The 18594-nt window shown below is 44.0% G+C and overlaps 1 protein-coding gene across 4 annotated transcripts in view; it reads left to right on the forward strand.

Annotated features, from left to right (window-relative positions):
• Window positions 1–18594, forward strand: part of Nhsl1 (NHS like 1) — a 132339-nt gene that overhangs the window by 54384 nt on the left and 59361 nt on the right. For 3 of the 4 annotated variants that reach the window (XM_041653423.1, XM_041653422.1, XM_041653425.1), the window contains exon 2: window positions 17323–17475. In XM_041653423.1, coding sequence (XP_041509357.1) covers window positions 17323–17475 — 153 coding nt within the window. Of the gene's footprint in view, window positions 1–14253; window positions 14498–17322; window positions 17476–18594 lie in introns of those variants that run through there. The other variant, XM_041653424.1, reaches the window with a different exon arrangement.

Here is an 18594-nt window from a genome sequence, read left to right on the forward strand (position 1 = left end):
CAACTGTCTGTAACTTTAGTTCCAGGGGATCTGACACCCATGGCAAAACACCACTGTACATAAAACACACACATACGTACATATATATATATATATATATATGTACATATATACACATATGTGTGTACACACATACACACGCACATGCACATACGCACACATAAGAAATGACAAGCTAATCTTGAGACCCAAAGGACAGAGGAAAGAGCCTGTGAAAAGGTTCTCCAAGGTTTCCTCCACCCTCAACGTGCTTTCTCATGAAATCCTCTCACCTTGTGCAGGTGAGATTGACAATAACGGAAGGCTCTTATGGGGGGGGGTGAGTGAACAGCACACATACAACACAGTAAGCACATAGAAAACTCACTGTGGGGAAACACAAGGAGACTCAGGAGGAAAGCTGGTCTCTCCTTGAAGCCTGGGGGTTTTAAGGGTCTCTGAGGGGGTCTTCCTACACCAATATAGAATTGGTCAGTTTGAACAAAGAAATCCAAGGTGGGTGATAAGTTCACAAGTTTTGGTCTAAAACACATCTTTGCCTGGTCTTGAATTTGTCAGACCGATCCAGAGCCCAGGGATTCTAATAGTAGAAGAAAAATCCCACCAGGTCTTTGAAACCTCCAGGTTTTTGTTTCAGGACAGGAAGGTGAAGAAGAAGCCAGCCATCTTGGAAGTTCACCATTTTTATCATCCAGTCATGGTCCCTCTCCACATTGGAAGCAGTTTCTTAAGGGACAACTTTATACTAGTTAGAAAATCATGGCACCTTAACCAGTATTCCTTTTGCATTCTCTAGGCTCCTCCTGATCCCACACATTTCTGTTACAGCCCCTTGTTTCACATTCTGTCCATCGGGCCAGGCACTGAGGTTGGTGCTGTGCAAAGTGAACGGTGCGGATTTGACTCCGGCCCCCTCAGATATTTAAACAAGGGGGCCTGCCCTGTGCAGTGTGCAGAGGGCATAAAATAAAGCTGCTTAAAAAATGCTCGAGTTTAGGGATGGCTAATCGATGCTGCGCTGTGAATGGATTCAGGACAAGCATATTTCATTAGGAGTATGCATTTGTTGTGGAGACCGGAGGTCATGGCCAGGGAGACCCGATCTAGACAGAATGGAGGGGGATTCTCTAGTCTTCCTTTGATCACTGTGGGAATCTTCCGAAACCTCTCTCGCGCCATTTGCATAGACCTGAGAAGAATTTGTAGGGGGCTGCTGAAAAGCAATCTTCTGCCCCAAGACTTCCCAATGGCCCCCTTCACCGCCGTGGTGTTTTTAGCACATTCTCCACATTTGCCGTCTCTATGAATGAAGCATTCAGGTTGCCATTCAACATGTCTGGTCCGGGGTGCATTCTAAGTCCAATTATACAAGAAGCTATTTGTAGTGGTCAGCAGCTGCAAAATGAAGAGGCTTTTTTTTTTCTTTTGAGGGTGTGTGTGTGTGTGTATAAAATGCCATCTCAATGAAGCTAAAAGTTCAGAATGCAGAGTGATCCTGTCGAGGAGTTGGGTTTGTAACTGAGATACAGGGGGTTAGCCCGGGGAAGAACTCCCGTTTACAGTCTCCTAACATGGACCGTCCTGTCGAAGTGTGATTCGCGTAGACGCCGGGGAGTTTGTTCTAACAATGAGTGTGATATACGGTCCAGAGACTGTGGCTGATGCCGCTATCCAGTGGGGTGCCGTTGGTGAGTACGTGTCTCTCCGCCTGAAATAATTAAACGTCAATCAGATTAGAAACGATTGCGTATAAACATCTAGCGAAGGTGGAAAGGAAGAAGCGTTTTAAACCACGCTGATCGCCGGGGAAGATGATTAAATACACTTTGCAAGTGAAACGTGATGGTGACGGTTTTGCAACTGACTTCATTTTAGTTTAGTGGATCCGACCCAGAGCTTTGTAATTTTATCCTGTAGTGATTTCTATGGCGTGCTGCATTGAAAGAGATAGGTGTCTCAGCCCTGCTGATAAAGTTAAGTTCATTTGGCCCTTTTAAGGGGCTTTATATAGTATCAGAGAGATTTGGGAGAACTATCGGCTACTGTAAGATCCCACTTTATTTGTTTTCTTTCTAAATGTCTTGCCTTTGGATTCTTTGTGTGGGACCGGGTCTCACTATTAGCCCAGTTGACTTGGAGCTCACTGTGTAGATCAGACCTCTTGCCTGTCAAGTGCTGGGGTTTACTGGCGAATACCACCAGGCCTAGCTCCCTGGATAGCTTACGTTCCATTTTATTCTGGTTCTAGGGTTGATTGTTTCTGTCTGAACTGTTAGCTAAATTCTTTTTAAACTTTTCTAATTATGTGTGTTTCTGTGTGTGTGTGTGTGTGTGTGTGTGTGTGTGTGTTCATGTATTTGTGTGCTTATAGGCTAGAATGCTCCACTTGGTCATTTTTTAAAATTATTTTATATATATATGGGTGTTTTTCTCGAAAGTATGTCTGCAACTTGTGCATGCCTGCTACTACTCACCGAGGCCAGAATAGGGCATCAGGTCCTTTGGCATTGGAGTTACAGATTATTATGAACCACAGTGCAGACGCTAGAAATAAAACTGGGGTTCTCTGGAAGAACATCCATTGTTCTTTGTTGCTGAGCCATCTATCCAGACCCTGTCTTACTATTTTTAGTGATAGTTTCTCTCACTAGCCTGATTTGGCTACACTGGCTGGTAAGGTCCAGGGATCTTTTTTGTCTCTGTCTTCCTAGGGCTGAGATTATAGGCATGCATGGCTGTGCCCAGCTTTTATCTAAAAGGGTGCTGGGGTCCAAACTCAGGCCTTTATCTTGTGTAGTGGGCACTTCACCAACTGAACCATCTTCCTAGCCTACTGTTGGTTAAGGTCTTCAAATAATTTTTTTCCCACATTCCCCACTGTTTTTCATAATGGAAGACAGATAGCAGGTGACTTAGTTCTGTAACCTAACGCTTGGGAGCCTGAACCAGGAAGGTCTTAAGTTACAGCCAGATGAGGCTAATTACGGAGCCCTTGTCTCAAAAGGGGATAGGGAAAGAGATTAATAATACAATGATCCAAATTATGAACTCGCCTCTTTGACCAGAAGTGAAACGTATTGTTAGGTACAGAAAGAAGGTGGCTCATCTCGATCTTGCCTATGATTACTTTGTTTGCTAAGTAGGAAATGCCAACACCCCTGCCCCCTTTTTTTTGAGTTCCCATAATACTGAGTGGGAGGGGCCAAGCATAGCATTCTGAGAATCATGACAGTTGCCTGGCTTAACCGTTACTGTCATTTTGATAGGGTGCCCCTTCTCCTTGCAGCTGTGCCCCAGTTGCATTGCCCTCTCCTAACAGGGAGTGGCCAACAAGCGTGCCAGTGCCGCTGCTGTGTCAGCTCAAACATTTACCCTTTGAGGTTAAGCGTTAGGACAAAGTTACACAGATTTAGAGATGCCGCCCGGCCACCCATCTCCACCCAGTGCTGTTCTGGTTCTGGTCCTTCTCATTTGTGGTTTGTTTACCCAAAACGGTTAGTTGTACGAATTGCAAAGAGAAATTAGCAAAGGACTGTTGAGGATGTGAGAGTTCGGGAAGGTTTGACTAACTTAGTCTTCCGCTGGCTCACTAGTGGATGCCCTCCGCAGTCCAGATGAATTCCAAATGTCCGCTTTCTGCTGGGCTGCTGCTCTTCGCCCCGTGTCTCACCTCCAGCAGCTTTGCAAAGCTTCCGGAGCCCTTACATGTAATTAGGGACTATGGTTTCTCTTTGAAGAATCTCGCTGCTGTCTCTCCCCTCATTTAGGAAAATACAAATTAACAAAAAAAAAAGAAATGAAGCTCTACACTGCTCAGAGGCACATTCTCTTTGCCCGGATGAACCTTCTCATTCCTAGAAAACCAAATACAGTGGGACTTTTTAACTGTGAGTACTGTCGCCTCATCAGCAAACCAAAATAGCTCATCTTAACCCCCCCCCACACACACAGGATCGTTTAGCGTGTGAGGCAGCCCGTCTCTCTGCAATAGCAGTTGCGCACACACACCAGCTTATTAATTGTAACATTCATCACGACCATATGCGCGATGATATAAGAAATCACAAGGAAAAGAGAGAAGGAAGCCTTGATGGTTGTGTAACTCTGCAGAACACAAGTTCATAAGGGACCCAGCCTTTGCTTGCTAAATTCTTGGCGGTAAAGGGATAGGGGGCGGTTGAGGGGAATCGAACACCATCCTAAGCATCTCAAACCCCAATTCTAGTGTCCTGTAAGTGTTCACATGTAATAATCATGGATTGTGGAGAACTGGGGCATTGAGCTATCTGATTTCTCCTTGCTCGCTTTAACTGCGCTCCCTGTTTTTGAACAGTGTTTCCGAGCCATCTTTAGATGAAAGCTCTACGTTAAGACCCCATTGTTAAAACTGGCTGTAATGGTGCACGCCGTTAATCCTAGCCCTCTGGAGGCAGAGGCAGGTGGATCTTGGCCAGCCTAGTCTACAGAGCGAGCTCTAGGACTGCTAGGGCTATACAGAGAAACCCTTACTTGAAAAACAAACAAACACCAAACGACTCCATTGTTGGGACTGGGAATGTGGCTGAGTGCGTGGAGTACTTGTGGTACAGGAATGAGGAGGACCTGAGTGTGTAACCCGACCCCCTTTTCATAATAATGTAAGCACTGATAATATCAGCACTAAGCACTTCTTTAACTGGGCTTGGTTGCAGGTGGTATTTGGTTATGAGTATCCATTAGTCTCTCTGCAAGTACAGTGTCAACCTATTCAAATTCAAGCTCACAGGGCACAGAAATTATAAAAGACCCCCTCCCAAGACAAGGAATTCTTCCGAGGGTAAAAGAAAGCTAGAGCCAGAGGCTGCCCCCAGGGTCACTATCACATTGTCAGCCCAACCCACATCCTCCTGGTGTCCCCTGTAGGTGGCAATGTCCCCCCCCCCCCCCCCCCCCCGCATCCTCCTGGTGTCCCCTGTAGGTGGCAATGTCCCCCCCCCCCCCCCCGCATCCTCCTGGTGTCCCCTGTAGGTGGCAATGTCCCCCCCCTGCATCCTCCTGGTGTCCCCTGTAGGTGGCAATGTCCCCCCCCCCCCCGCATCCTCCTGGTGTCCCCTGTAGGTGGCAATGTCCCCCCCCCCCTGCATCCTCCTGGTGTCCCCTGTAGGTGGCAATGTCCCCCCCCCCCCTGCATCCTCCTGGTGTCCCCTGTAGGTGGCAATATGTCCCCACGTCTCATCTTCCTGTTGTCAGTTTCTCTCAGGTAGTTTTTTTGGTTTTTTGTTTTGTTTTGGTTGTTGTTGTTAATCTTTTTTAAGAAGTCTTTTTTTGCTCTTCCTCTCTTTCAGTCTTTTCAAGTATAGATTCTTTGTAGGTTTGGTAACACCATCAACCAGTCAGGTCCTTCATATTATCCGGTGTACACTAATCACATGCTGCTTTCAATTAGAGTTCCAGGATACCCTGTTATACTCGGGCTTTTTATTCTACGTTGAGATTTCCTTTTTGCCCCCTAAAGATTTTACAAAAAACAAACAAACAAAAAAACCCATCATATTTTTTCCTTTTAGAATTTAGAATTCATTTCTCTTAAATTAGTTTTTATTCTTAGTATATAATTATGTTAGGCTTAAATAGTACAAAAAGTATATTTTAATTTTCAAGTCATTGAACACGATTCTCTTCACTGAGATACGCCAGAGCAGTGAGACCCTTCATATGTATTCAGACAGTAAACGAGTTAACTTTGCAATTAAACTCATTTATATGCAGCTCCGCCCACATACACTGTTTCTCTCTTTCAGGGAGCCTGTATGTAGCTCCTAGGCTTGGTAGAATGAATTGGCGCATCAGTGCTTCTTGGATACAAGGAAGTGAACTACACAACATGCTAAAGAATAACTGGCTCAGGTGTAAGGGGCTACAGTTAACGAAATGGTCCATTTTCTTTCTGTAAGGTGCACCTTGCTCTTTTAAAAAAAATTGTTTAAAAGTTTTTATGTGTATTTTCTGTGAATGAGTGTTTTGCCTGTTTGTATGCATGTGCACCACATAGGTGTGCCCTGCCTGTGCCCTCAGAGGTCAGAAAAGAGCATCAGCTTCCCTGGAGATAGACTTACTGATAGTTTATAAGCCACCGTGTGGATGCTGGGAACCAAAATCAGGACTTCTACTAGACCAGGAAGTGTTCTTGACCCCTGAGCCATCTCTCTAGCCCCACAGGTTGCTTTTCCTTCAAACTGTATTTGAAGTAAAATGATGATACATTTTTAAAATAAAATTATTAAAGCTTTGTCAAGGAACGCTTCAGGAAGATTAAGCTTTGGCCATTATTGGAACAGTGAATAGAGCCATGGCCAGCCGTAGGCCAGGGATCAGGCATCTAGGGAGGTTAATAGCCTATTAAAGATGTTGAGGGAAAAAAATGAGAGTGGATTCCACAGCCACATGGCCCCTTCCTAACACACGGAGGATACAGCAAACTAGAGACAAGATGATTCAGTTCCGTGGGGAGTGGCCGTGTGCTGCCCTGCAGGCTGCTATTGCATAAGCAAGGAGACAGGATGTGCCTTCTAACTCGACTCTGACTCCAGGTGCCCCTGAAAACTCCCCTTTGGACTTCCCAGGCAGGTTCCCTTGCACACAGTTAACTCCAGGCTATTGCTGATCCACCCGCTTCCTGTGGGCCACGCTTCTCTATCATCTCAGGAAGCCCCTGGGTGGCCCTACCCTGTGCTGGGGAGACTTTGCCCCCTTGCCGGCCAGCTGAACTTTGAATGTTCCTTGTCAGCACAGGGGTTCTTTTTCTCTTCTCGCGGCATGTTTTCTGACGGCCTCGCCTTGCCTTTGTTCCTTGTTTGTAACGCGAATATCATGGCTTGTGAAATGGGCTAAACAGATGGGTGCGGTGGGGTTAGGTTTAAATTATTAACCAGACTCCACATGCAGAGTGGAGGGGGTTTCTCAGCATCCGCATGAGCCGGCAGAATGGATAGGAGATCAAGTTCCCCCTAAAGGACGGATGTGTTCTCATCTCTGATGGGGGTTCCCTTTCTGCCGCTCACCACCTCCACCATCTACTGGCATAGGGGGCTTTCCACTTGTCCCTTGCAATATGTCATGGGCACACCCATTAAAAATTCATTGGGAAACAGAAGAAACATATCCTGCGAAGTTCTGGAGCCCTGATGGATTTAAATGCGCTCTGTGAAATAACATTAGTGAGACCACTAATTCTGCGTGGAGGCTTGCCCACATGCTTTCCTTCTGGGACCAGTAGCTCTGAGATATTACCTTTTATAGGTATGGGTGTGAAAAGTGAATTATGTTCGCTTTAGCATTTTCTGCAATCTCTTGCCAAGTATGCACATACAATTTAATTGAATTGACCCGGAAAGCTTAGAGTGTATGATAATTTTCAGTTTGCTCAAAGAGCACCCGAATAACATAATGGATGATTACTTGTAAGAATTTCAGATTATATTTTAACTATATATAAAGGTAATGAATGAGTAGATCTAAAGAAGATGTGTATAGTCTTCTAATTTATTTTTGAAAAACAGTGTTTATTTGTTTGTTTGTTTGTAAGTGTTTTGCGTACATGTACGTATGTGTGCTACATGCGTGCAGTGCCTGAAGAGGCCAAAAGAGTGTGGCAGATCCCTGGAACTTCAGTTATAGACATGCAGGAAGTGCCATGCAGGTGCTGGGAATCAAATCCCAGTCCCATGTGAGAGCAGCCAATGCCCTTAACCACAGAGCAATCTCTGCAGTCTCTAGTTTTCTAATTTAGATGTTAAACTTGCTTTTTTAAAACAGGCTTAAGGTTAGCAAACAGTAAACCCACTACTTATAGCTTGGGTCGGGCTGAGGAGATTTCTCTTTAAGAAGCTGAAGTTCTCTGAGATGTGTTATATTTATCTTGTACTACATAATTCTAACCAGAAATGTATGTTATGTATAAAGTTTTTTTCTTACGTCTGCCTTTCCTTCCTTTCCCAACCCAGTCAAACACAGTACTCTTTGGCAATTATATATTTTATTTTCTGTTGTTGAAGATTTCAGTGTGTGTGTGTGTTTGTGTGTGTGTGTGTGTGTGTGTGTGAGAGAGAGAGAGAGAGAGAGAGAGAGATGAGAGATCTATGTCTAATTGCTACATGTAACTCCTGTGTGTAACATTTGAAAATGCCCCTTTTTGAGAACACTCCTGCATTGCTGGTGGGAGTGCAAGCTGGTACAGCCTCTTTGGATATCAGTATAATGATTTCTCAGAAAATTAGGAAACAACCTTCCTGAAGACCCAGCTGTACCACTTTTGGGTATATATCCAAAGGTTGCTCAGCTGTGCCACAAGGACATGTACTCAACTATGTTCATAGCAGCATTGTTTGTCATAGCCAGAAACTGGAAACAACCTAAATGCCCATTGACTGAAGAATGGATAAGGAAAATGTGATACATTTACACAGTGGAGTACTACACAGCAGAAAAAAATAATGACATTTTGAAATTTGCAGGCAAATGGATGGAGCTAGAAAACATCATTTTGAGTGAGTGAGGTAATCCAGATCCAGAAAGACAAATATCATATATACTCACTCATAAGTGGTTATTAAACATAAAGCAAAGAAAACCAGCCTACAAATCACAATCTCAGAGGACCTAGACAACAATAAGGACCCTAAGAGAGACATACATAGATCTAATCTACATGGGAGGTAGAAAAAGACACAATCTCCTAAATTGGGAGCATGGGGACCATGGGAGAGGGTTGAAGGGGAGGGGACTGGCAGGGAGGGGAGCAGAGAAAAATGTATAGTTCAATAAAATAAAATAGATAAAAGAGAGAGAGAGAGAGAGAGAGAGAGAGAGAGAAAAGAAATGTTCCTTGTAAATCAGTGTTGTCTAACAGCCTGGAAGTTCAGGGATTGGGAGAACTTCTAATGTCTCATTGTATCTAATATACCAAGGAGCTGACTTTTATGAACCTGGGGATGGGGAGGTAATGCCGTAGAGGCTCTGTGGGGGAGTTCTGGAAGCTTCCATGGCTTTGCTGTTAAGCACCTTCTAGTTTTGTTTTTATTTTTTAACTTCATCATATAGTTTTTGTCCCTCAACATGATATGGTTGTGCCTAGACGAAAGAATGTTTGGGACATGAACAAATAGTGTCTAGTTGGGGTCCCCTTCCCTCTCTCACTGTAGTATTTCAGATAGAACCCAGACAGCCTTGCTTATTCTAACATGCCAATGCTGACTTAACTTCCCCATCACCCTGTTGGTTTGTTTGTTTAATTCATACGTTAGGTATCTGTGAGTTAAAACATATTATGGTGCTCTTAGTGCTGTGGGCCAAACGTGTTTCAGAGTCCAAATACATATGTGTACACAGCGAGATACCTTGGTACCCAAGTCTGAAGTTAGAATTCAACGTCTGCTTTCTATCCACTCCTATATACAATCTGAAGGGGTCTCTAGATCGTACCCTTGTTTCACCTCCGTTTTGACTGTGCCCCATCTCGTGCTAAAGTCAGGCATTACATTTTCTACTGTGACATAATATAGGAGCTTAAAATGCTTCAGAATTTGGACCACTTCATGTTAAAGATGTTCAGCATTAAGGGTGTTGAGGGTGCGTGTACTGCCAACATAGACAGAGAAACCTAAGCGTTGTGAAGAAACTAAGCTGCAGATGACTTTTTGATCTTACCTTTTTAGCATGGATTTTGACACACATAGGCCTTCCTGGTGACTTTCTCAGTGCCACCTAGCCCCTGGTGACAAGCAAGGGCCTTTGGGTATCCACTTGTCCTGCTGTAGTCTGATCTTCCCTCACCATTGTCCCGAGAGCCTCCACACAGTACGCACAGACCTAAGTCTGATGACCGTACCCTCCCTTCACTTTTCCACTGAGACTCTTCTGAAGAAACGAGGGCTCCTTCATCATTTCATTAGGTACTTCCTGTCCTTGCCCCTTCTCCTGTACTTCCTCATTGTTCCCACCATTTTTATCTTTTGGGGTGTGTCTTCCTGTCTTCCCCACTGGACTGTGACCATTTTTTTTTCCTGAGGCAATCAAATCTTGGACCTTGTAGCCATTCCAGGTACACACCTAACTACTGAGCTATATACTGACTTTTAAGACAGTGTCTCCTGTGTAGCCTAGGATGGCCTTGAATTCAGTGGTTCTCACTTTCACCTGACGCATGCTGGGATTATAGGCATGTGCACCTCGGTAACCCACAGTGACCATCCTTTATCCTGGACCTCTGACACAAGGAAACTCATAAGTGCTTGGCATAAAACTGTTAAAAGATTGGGCATAAACCACTGTCGTATTTAAGTAAGTTTTTTGAACTGATGTATTTGAGGTACCTGCCTGGGGAGGTGATAAAATGATGCCCTGAAGAATATATGTTGTTAGTAAAGTTGTTCTCGCTCCTTTGCTCCGACTGTTCTAAACTTGAACTCAGAGGTTCACACAAGCCTTCTGCCTCCTGGATAGCAGAAAGTAGAGGCGTATATCACCGTATGCGGCCTATAAGGAAAAATATTTATTTATATATTTAGTTAGTTTTATTTTTCGAGATGGGGTTTCTCTGTGAAGCTCTGGCTCTCCTGGAACTCGCTCTGTTGAGTAGACTGGCCTGAAACTCACAGAGACCCTGCCTGTCTCTGCTGGGATTAAAATCGTACACTACTACCGCTCTGCTAAGAAAAACCTTTAACATTTATTCCTCAGATTTTATTGATGCGAAAGAAGAAGCAGAACAGCTGGAGCTTTATAATAAAGATACATATTTCACGGCACAGTACTGGACACAGAATCTCAGAATTCTGTGTCAGAATAAGGAGACACCATGGTTATTGGAGCTTAGAATTTTAGCGTCTCATCCACCGCAGTTCAACCAGGATTGTTCAACCAGTGTTGCAACATAGTTTTTTGTTGTTGTTGTTTTGTTTTGTTTTTTAATTTACTTACCTGTGTGTGTATGTGTGTTCCTGTGTGTGGTCAGAGGCCAAGGTTATATGCCTTCTGCAATCACTTTTCTCTTACCTTTTGTGAAGTAGGATCTCCCACTGAACCGGAAGCTAGCCTGGATGGTCTGCAAGCCCAAGGATCCCCCTGTCTCTGCCTCTCCAGTGTTGAGATTATAGGTGTCCACTGCTACCCTTGCTCTTTTCACAGGGGAGCAAGGGGATTGAACTCACGTATTCATGCTTGTGCAGCATGCACGCTACTGACTAAGCCAGCTCTCTAACCTGAAAACTCTTTGAGAATTAGCATTTGTTGGCACTAGAAAAAAAAATTGCTATCTGGGTATAACTCAAAGGCAGTGGGGGGAGCAATCATTCGAGGAGCTGATAGTTGACCTCTGAGAGGAGTGGAAAGATAATTGCTTGCCATCAAACCCAATAATCTGAGTTTGATTCATGGGACCCTATGGTAGAAAGCAAGAACTAACTCCTGCACATTGTCCTGTGACTGTCACCCATGTAGGCAAATGCATACACATGCATATGCATGAATACCACATACACACAAATAAAAATCCAAAAATAAGCATAATTCTTTATTAAGCATGAAGCTGCTTTGCTGTTTTCTGAGATTTTATTTGTGTATTTAATGAACACAAATGCTTACTACATACTGAGAACTATTCCATAGACTCTATTAATCGAAATGTATTAAGTTCTGATAATAGCCCTGGAATAGAAATACAGTCCGTGCCTCTACTGTCCTGCTGACCTAACCAAGGCATGGATGGGTGGTTGTCGAACTGAGGTCTTCACCGTTGTGGTATTCTGTTACATGCAGACACTAGGGTATCCCAGCTGTTTTGCTGATGTTGCTGTTAACATGGCTGCCTACACCTGGAGTGGGAAGGGCCGCAGAATCATGTATTTCCTGTTGAATGTCTAAACTAAGCAACTTCAAAATGCTAGACGTTTGCTTAAATAAATCATGGCGGGAAGGCATGCAAATTATATAGTAGACATATGTCCCTGTTCTCAGGCTCTATATACGATATAAAGCATGAGATGGTGATTATTTGGGAAGACTTTATAAGTAATAAAACTTGATGATTAATTAAATGTATAATGCCAAAACATAACAGTGTGTAACAGTTGATAAACTTGATAATTCATTTGATTTATTGATTGAAGAGGATAATGTGTCCACATTTCCTGCTGGAAGCCTGCCTCGTGTCCCTGATTTTACCATTGGCCGGTGTATAACAAATAAGGGCTAATCTTCCCTAACTGTGCCTACTTAGCTTCGGGCATTCTGGAGAGAGAAGGAAATGGTTCCACTCTTGTTGCAGTTCATCTTCTAAGAAGGGAAAGAGCACTTCTTTAACCAGTCCTGGAGGGTTGGAGATGTGGGTCCCCAGCCTGAAGAACAGTCTTGTTTTGAAAATGAGAGCCAGTGGGATTTACTGGTTTGTTTTGTTTATTGCCATGTTCTCCTTCAAGCCTGCACCCAGACCCCGTTATTTCAGTGAGGACACCCTGACTTATTTAAAATCCACCCAGACCTGTCCACTTCCGTCCCATCCTCTTTTGCCTACTTTTGCCCAGTTTTTCTTTTTTGCTCACTGAATGTACCACTCTCTGATCGGCCATATGGCTGGTTTCTTGTCAAATAATACAGGCCTGATGAGAGAGGCCCGGCATAGACTCTCAATACTTACCTGGTTAGCGAATGTGTCTGCGATTGCATGCTGTTCTTGTGTGCACAAGAAGCTGTGCGCTGTATGGGATCGAGTGTATGCACGGTCTGCTGTCCTGAACAGTCTCTACTTTCAGGTGGAAAGTTGTCTCTGAACTTCAGAGTGACATCGAACCTCAAAAAACTTGTAGATGGTGAATTAGATTATTTCTTTACCTACCGAACTCAACCTGTCTCTAATGCCACGCTCAGAGCAAGGTCTCAGTCACTGATAAGTCTGAAGAGGAACTTTGGTCTCCTTGTAAGACTGGGTGTCATTTGAGTTACCTCCTTGGTTGTTATTCATTTGCCATCTAGCACTTCGATGACTTTTAAGGAAAGTCGTGTAAAGGACGAAAGAACACATAGCAAAATTTCTCCGGGTGTGACGATATGTTAGTTTTTTTGGTTTTTGTTCGCTTTTGTTGTTCAGATGGTGCAGTTAAAGGGAAGAGAAGCTTTGAGGGGCCATCATCCCCAAGCTTTCCCTAGGGAAGCCCCTTAAATTAACTGCCATTCTTTGACTTAAGAGCCTTTGTTATAAAGTAAATGTTTTGAATTAGAGGATTATTGCATTTTTCCATTCAGTTACAAGTCTAGCCCCAAGCTATGAACTAAGAGGTTCTTTTCTGTGCTCAGTGGGGTGAATGTGAGGTGTGTGTCCTGTGCTCCCCTTCCTGGCCCCTGATCTGTCTTCAGCTTTTCACATCTTTCTCTTTCCCCCTGGGCTGTATTCTTCTAACAGTGCCTTGATTTCCCTCCGGTTACATTCGACTTTCCTCAGTCCAGAACTGAAGTGGGTTTCAACTAAAGAGTAATCCAAGTAATGTTTATTTAAAACTACAACCCGGTAAAGCTGTGGTGGAATTGCTAGAACCAGGCTGTTGGGTAATTACTGCATTTAAAAGAGATTAAAGTGATTTGGGTAATGCTATCTAATTTCTCCTTTGGAGTAGGGAAGTTAAGGGGTTTTGTTTGTTTTTTTAAGAGTCCGTGCCAGCTAGAGGCAAATGAGATCGCACTTCCAGAGCCGCGCTAAGAGCCGTGACTAGCCGGGGTGAGAAGACAGGGCACCCTCATTTGCATAAAAATGCCACTAAGTCACGACAGAGCTCCCTGGAGATTCTTTTCTAAACTAGTGGAAGTTCTGTTGGGAAGCAGAGCCTGGGGGTGTGGCTGGCAAACAAAGGTTGGTTCATTTCCCCTGTCTCAGCCCTCACCCCTTATTCCCCGGTGGGCTGGAAAGGAGCAGAATCAACATGGGGTTGCGCTTGGACTTACTGGATCCTGTAAACAGACAAACAAACCAACCGATCTGGATGGACATAGTGGCCTCGTGAATGCGGGGCACCCGTGTGTTTCATCTTGACAAGCCATCCAGAAAACCAAATTTGCCGTCTATGTGTGCAGAGGAAATGGAATGAATGGGCCGGAGAGCCGAGCAGCGCTTATGCAAATGAGTGCTGTGATTGGCTTTCTCTCTTCCTGTTGTCGCTGGCCACTCCTAGCCTACAGATCAGGTTTCAGTGGGAGTCTTTCTAGTTCAAGGACCTGCTTATGGTTTGTAACCACCTGACTATAAACTTGACCTCAGAGTTACAGCAGCTCAGGGAGGCGGACCTCTAAAGGACTGCCACCCGATGAAGAAAGTTAGAATCCTGGGCTGTAGAGCACCGTTTGCCACCTGCCTGCTGGACCCAACTTCTAAAGTGACTTCAGATTCCGAACCTATGTAGGGGCTGCAGACAGAAAATGGTGGTCTTCATTAATGCAAAGATTAAATCTTTCTTTAAACGTTTCAAGAAGAAAAGTAAGTTCTGGGGAATGTGTGTGTGTGTGTGTGTGTGTGTGTGTGTGTGTGTGTGTACGTGTTTGTGTGTGCCCTTCTGAGTGCTGAAATCACAGTAAAAGAAGATGAATTGACCTCCACTGTATGCCAGTCGCTGCAGCGCCTTGGACAGTATGATGCGGCCTTATCCTGTCTTATTTATTTATGTTTGGGGTTTAAGTGACTTTGTTTCTTTTATACGCCTCACAAGAAGTACTTTAAGGAAGAGAAGGTCTTATTTATTTATGTTTGGAGTTTAAGTGACTTTGTTTCTTTTATACGCCTCACAAGAAGTACTTTAAGGAAGAGAAGGTCTTTGTGTTGACTCTGCCTTGATAGACAGTGTGTGGTTTCTGGGCATTCAGCTGGCTGAGTGGCTGAGGTAAAGAGTCCATGGGTAATGCGTCACATTGTTTTGGTGGGGATGATCCTCTAAAGCCCCCTGGTACTCTTCGGTTATGGATTTTTGAGCTCGAGGACATACTGTCTAGACGGATCAGTGACTGTCGTAAAGCAGTGAGCTCTTGGGTTGTGGCTTCTTTGTGTACTTCCTGTCAGTTTAAATTTCCTTAATCTCGGCGCCTCTTCATTCCCGTGAAAATTTAATTTTACAGTGACATGGTTTTCTTTTTCCTATTATTTCAGTGTGGCTTTGTGTTGCCTTTTGATCAGTGACACGACCTGGCTAAATGTGCATCCAGGGAGTGGGGGGTGGGATGTCTCTGCTCACAGACCTTGGAGAACACAACAAAGGACAGCACTCTGGGCCCATTTCCCGCATCTCTCTAGCTTGAAGCCTGTTTGTGGAGGGAATGATAGAGATCTATCTGCCCTGGCAGGAGGCAGGTAGAGGGGAAGAGACAAGCGGTCTTTCAGAGGAACCAGTTCCTGTCTGTGGCCTGGGGCAGATGGTACAATTACAGGGGCTCAGATGCCAGCACTTGGATTTGATTTGTAATGAGCAAAGTGGGGGAAGTTTCCATTTTCTGGCTAAGGCAATTAAAATTTAAAAATAAATAGGCATTAGCAAAAGCCATTGTAATCAATTCTCTGTGTACTTTGAGGGACTTCTGGCTGCTTGGAGCTGTGTTACTCTCTGAACCATAGAGCAGAGTGAAGACCGCGCTTTCAGATTTTATATATTAAGGCTGATGGTGTTATGAACCATACAGAACTCTTGTCTAATATGTAAAACAATAGGGGCCTAATTTATATACCACCTTTGTCGAACATTATAAGCAGAAAACAGCATTTCTGTTTTTAACTTTATGCCTGGTTCTCAGTGTGTATTCCCCTTTAGCAATTTATGAAGAAAGCAGCTCCTTAAATCTTCAGATCCATAGACTTTTAAAATGTGGTCGCTACAGGAAAATTACTGAAAGCACGGGTTAGTTACAGGTGTGTGGGAGCCAGGCTAAGGAAGGCGCAGTTCTTCCATGGGAAGAGGGCCGGGGGCTCGCTCGTTTAGAATTCATTGTTTCTTCCCCAGTCTTGCTTTTCATAGGTTATTTCATGAGCAACCTTTGTCCATCTGGGCTCTACTGTAGACCTGGTTACTGTGTATGGGGTATGTTGAGCTAATTTTAAATATGTTCAAACAGAGTCATTAGTTCATTTTGTTTTTCATGTTCCTTTGAGATGGTGTTTTATGATCTTGTTCCCAGGCATACATTCTGTTGTTTCAGGCAATTGTTCTCTGGAGGGCACGGTCAGGGTAGACTTCTGACTCCCCGCCCCGTCTGCCGACTCTACATGAGTTAGATTTGCCATCCTGGGTAAATGCCCTGTCCAGGGGCTTCCTTTTACGTGGGTGTGTCTAGTGCTTTCTATGCATAAGTATGTGACAGACATATAGAAAGTATTAAAGTGTTGTTGATGACTACGTTCTACGCATACGCCAGCAGAGATTGTGTTGTTGGGAAATAGGGAACAAAAAGAGATCTCCAGCCCTTGTAGGAGTGTAAGCAAATTATCTTAGCAATTCCTCTTGGGCTCAGTGTGCCTGTTAGTCCCCTCCCACCAAGACTTTGGACTCTTGTGTTGGAAAAATTTAATTGACTTGCTTTGTGTTGGTAGAAGTCAATTGCATTAGACATTTTAAAAAATTACAGTGGAAGCAGCCCATGAAAGCATAAATGAGAGAATTTTACATTGCAGATCTTGTTCAAACCGAATACACTAAGTCCTAAATTTTTTATTTGTGCTTGCAACAATGGTGTTTTTAAGTTAGGCAGTAGAAGACAGATGTTTGGTCCCAACCTCATGATGGGGAATTTGTTTCTGGTTTGTTTAATGAGACAGCCACATTGTACCATTGGTAAACTTGGTTTGTTGTCTGTGGATAAGGAGGAATGGTCAGTTTTGTCTTTCATTTTTCTAACCTGGGAGCGGGAGGAGGAGCTATGGGTCTGGGAAGCAGGGAGCTGAGCAAACATTCTATGAACATACTGTGTGGTAGATGTGTGGTTGGTTGGTGCTTTTTCTTTACAGACAAAATCACTCGAGCCTGAGATGAAATCTAGTTCCCTTGTTCCTGGTGGGTTCTTACCTGTGAGTGTGTTAAATACCACAGTCTTACCTTTCTCTGGTTGTTTTTGAAACAAGGGCTCACTCAATGTATTCCAGGCTCGCCTGGAACCCACTATGTAACCCAGGCTGGTGTTGAACCTTTGAGGTTCTCCTGCTTCTGCCTCCTAATGGTTGGGACTGAAGGCATGAACTGTCGTGCCTGGTGACTGGGACCTTATCTTAATGTAACCAATTCAGGGTCAACAACTGACGTGTGAATCTCTTCTTTGTCTCTGTAGCCGTTTCCAACCTAGACGAGGAGAGCCGATGGACCGTCCACTACACGGCACCATGGCATCAGCAAGAGAACGTTTTCCTTCCCACTACAAGACCCCCCTGTGTCGAGGACCTGCACCGCCAAGCTAAGCTCAACCTCAAATCAGTGCTGAGGGGTAAGGCAGCCATCGCTCTGCGCTTGCGTGGCTCAATTGATAATTGTTAAGAACTGACAGCATCACTTTAATCACGGTCTGTAAAAGAAGAGGTATGGACATTGAAAGTCTCCATAGATACATCCTTACATATGGCTGAAAGCTTCTGGTCCTTGGAAGACCCTTTTTACTGACTTGTACATTTGCCTTCAAAGAACCGAATGCTGCTTAGAAACCCCTCCAAATGTCCAAACCACCAGCATTAATCTAATCCAAAGAAAATAAACGTCTAGGCCAGGCCTTGCCACTGCCCTTAAAGCTGCATTATGTATTGAAAGCAACTTTGCTAAAGCTGGTTCTTTTGCATGGTTGGAAGGCGGGGTGGAGGTTGTATGTAGACACTGACATGATGCTAAATAGTTGAGGTACCAGAACTTGGGTAATGTGCAGCAGGGCTCTCTGACCATAGATTCTGTTGGCAGTGTCTGCTAGGAAGTATAGAGGTGTGAATTCCTACTGCTAGTACACGACTCTCACTTTAACTAATGGTTGATGTTGAAAACAGCAAATGGGTGTAGCAAAGGGTCTTTGCAAAGGTGATAGGAGGCCAGGGGATTTTTCCAAGGTAAAGGGTCCACTGGGAAAGTAGAGACTTGGTAATAAGACAGCACACCAAAGTTCTTACCCTTTGGTGGACTGTTCCAATTGGATGTGCGACATTTGGGACATAAATAAACCAAAGAAGTATTTGAGGTTTCCTTGAAATTTAATGAAACTGTTTCTAATGTCTATTGTGGAAGACTTGAGTCTTGGAACAGTTAGTTTTGTCACTGACTCAAGGAGAAAGCCCCGTGAGGAACCTCTGGCTTTATGTGAATTTTTACTGTTGTATCAGACATTTACTAAGAGATTTATTATTTAATGTATCAGCACAGCGATATGAGTGCATGCCTATTAAGCAGTTGGTTACAGTGCTAGGGAATAGACTAGCTCCCTGAATGTCTCATCTCGTTTAATCTTCAGAGTTATTCCATGGTCGCTCTCGCTGCACCTAGATGCAGGGAAAATTCACTAAGGTAAACTTGCCTGGCACTTCTAAGTTAGCTACAACAACCAGGACTTCAACATGACCTGAATTTG

This window comes from Microtus oregoni, unplaced genomic scaffold (genome assembly GCF_018167655.1).
Source record: "Microtus oregoni isolate MIOR12 unplaced genomic scaffold, Mior012 000006F_ref0000085, whole genome shotgun sequence".
Classification (NCBI taxonomy): domain Eukaryota; kingdom Metazoa; phylum Chordata; class Mammalia; order Rodentia; family Cricetidae; genus Microtus; species Microtus oregoni.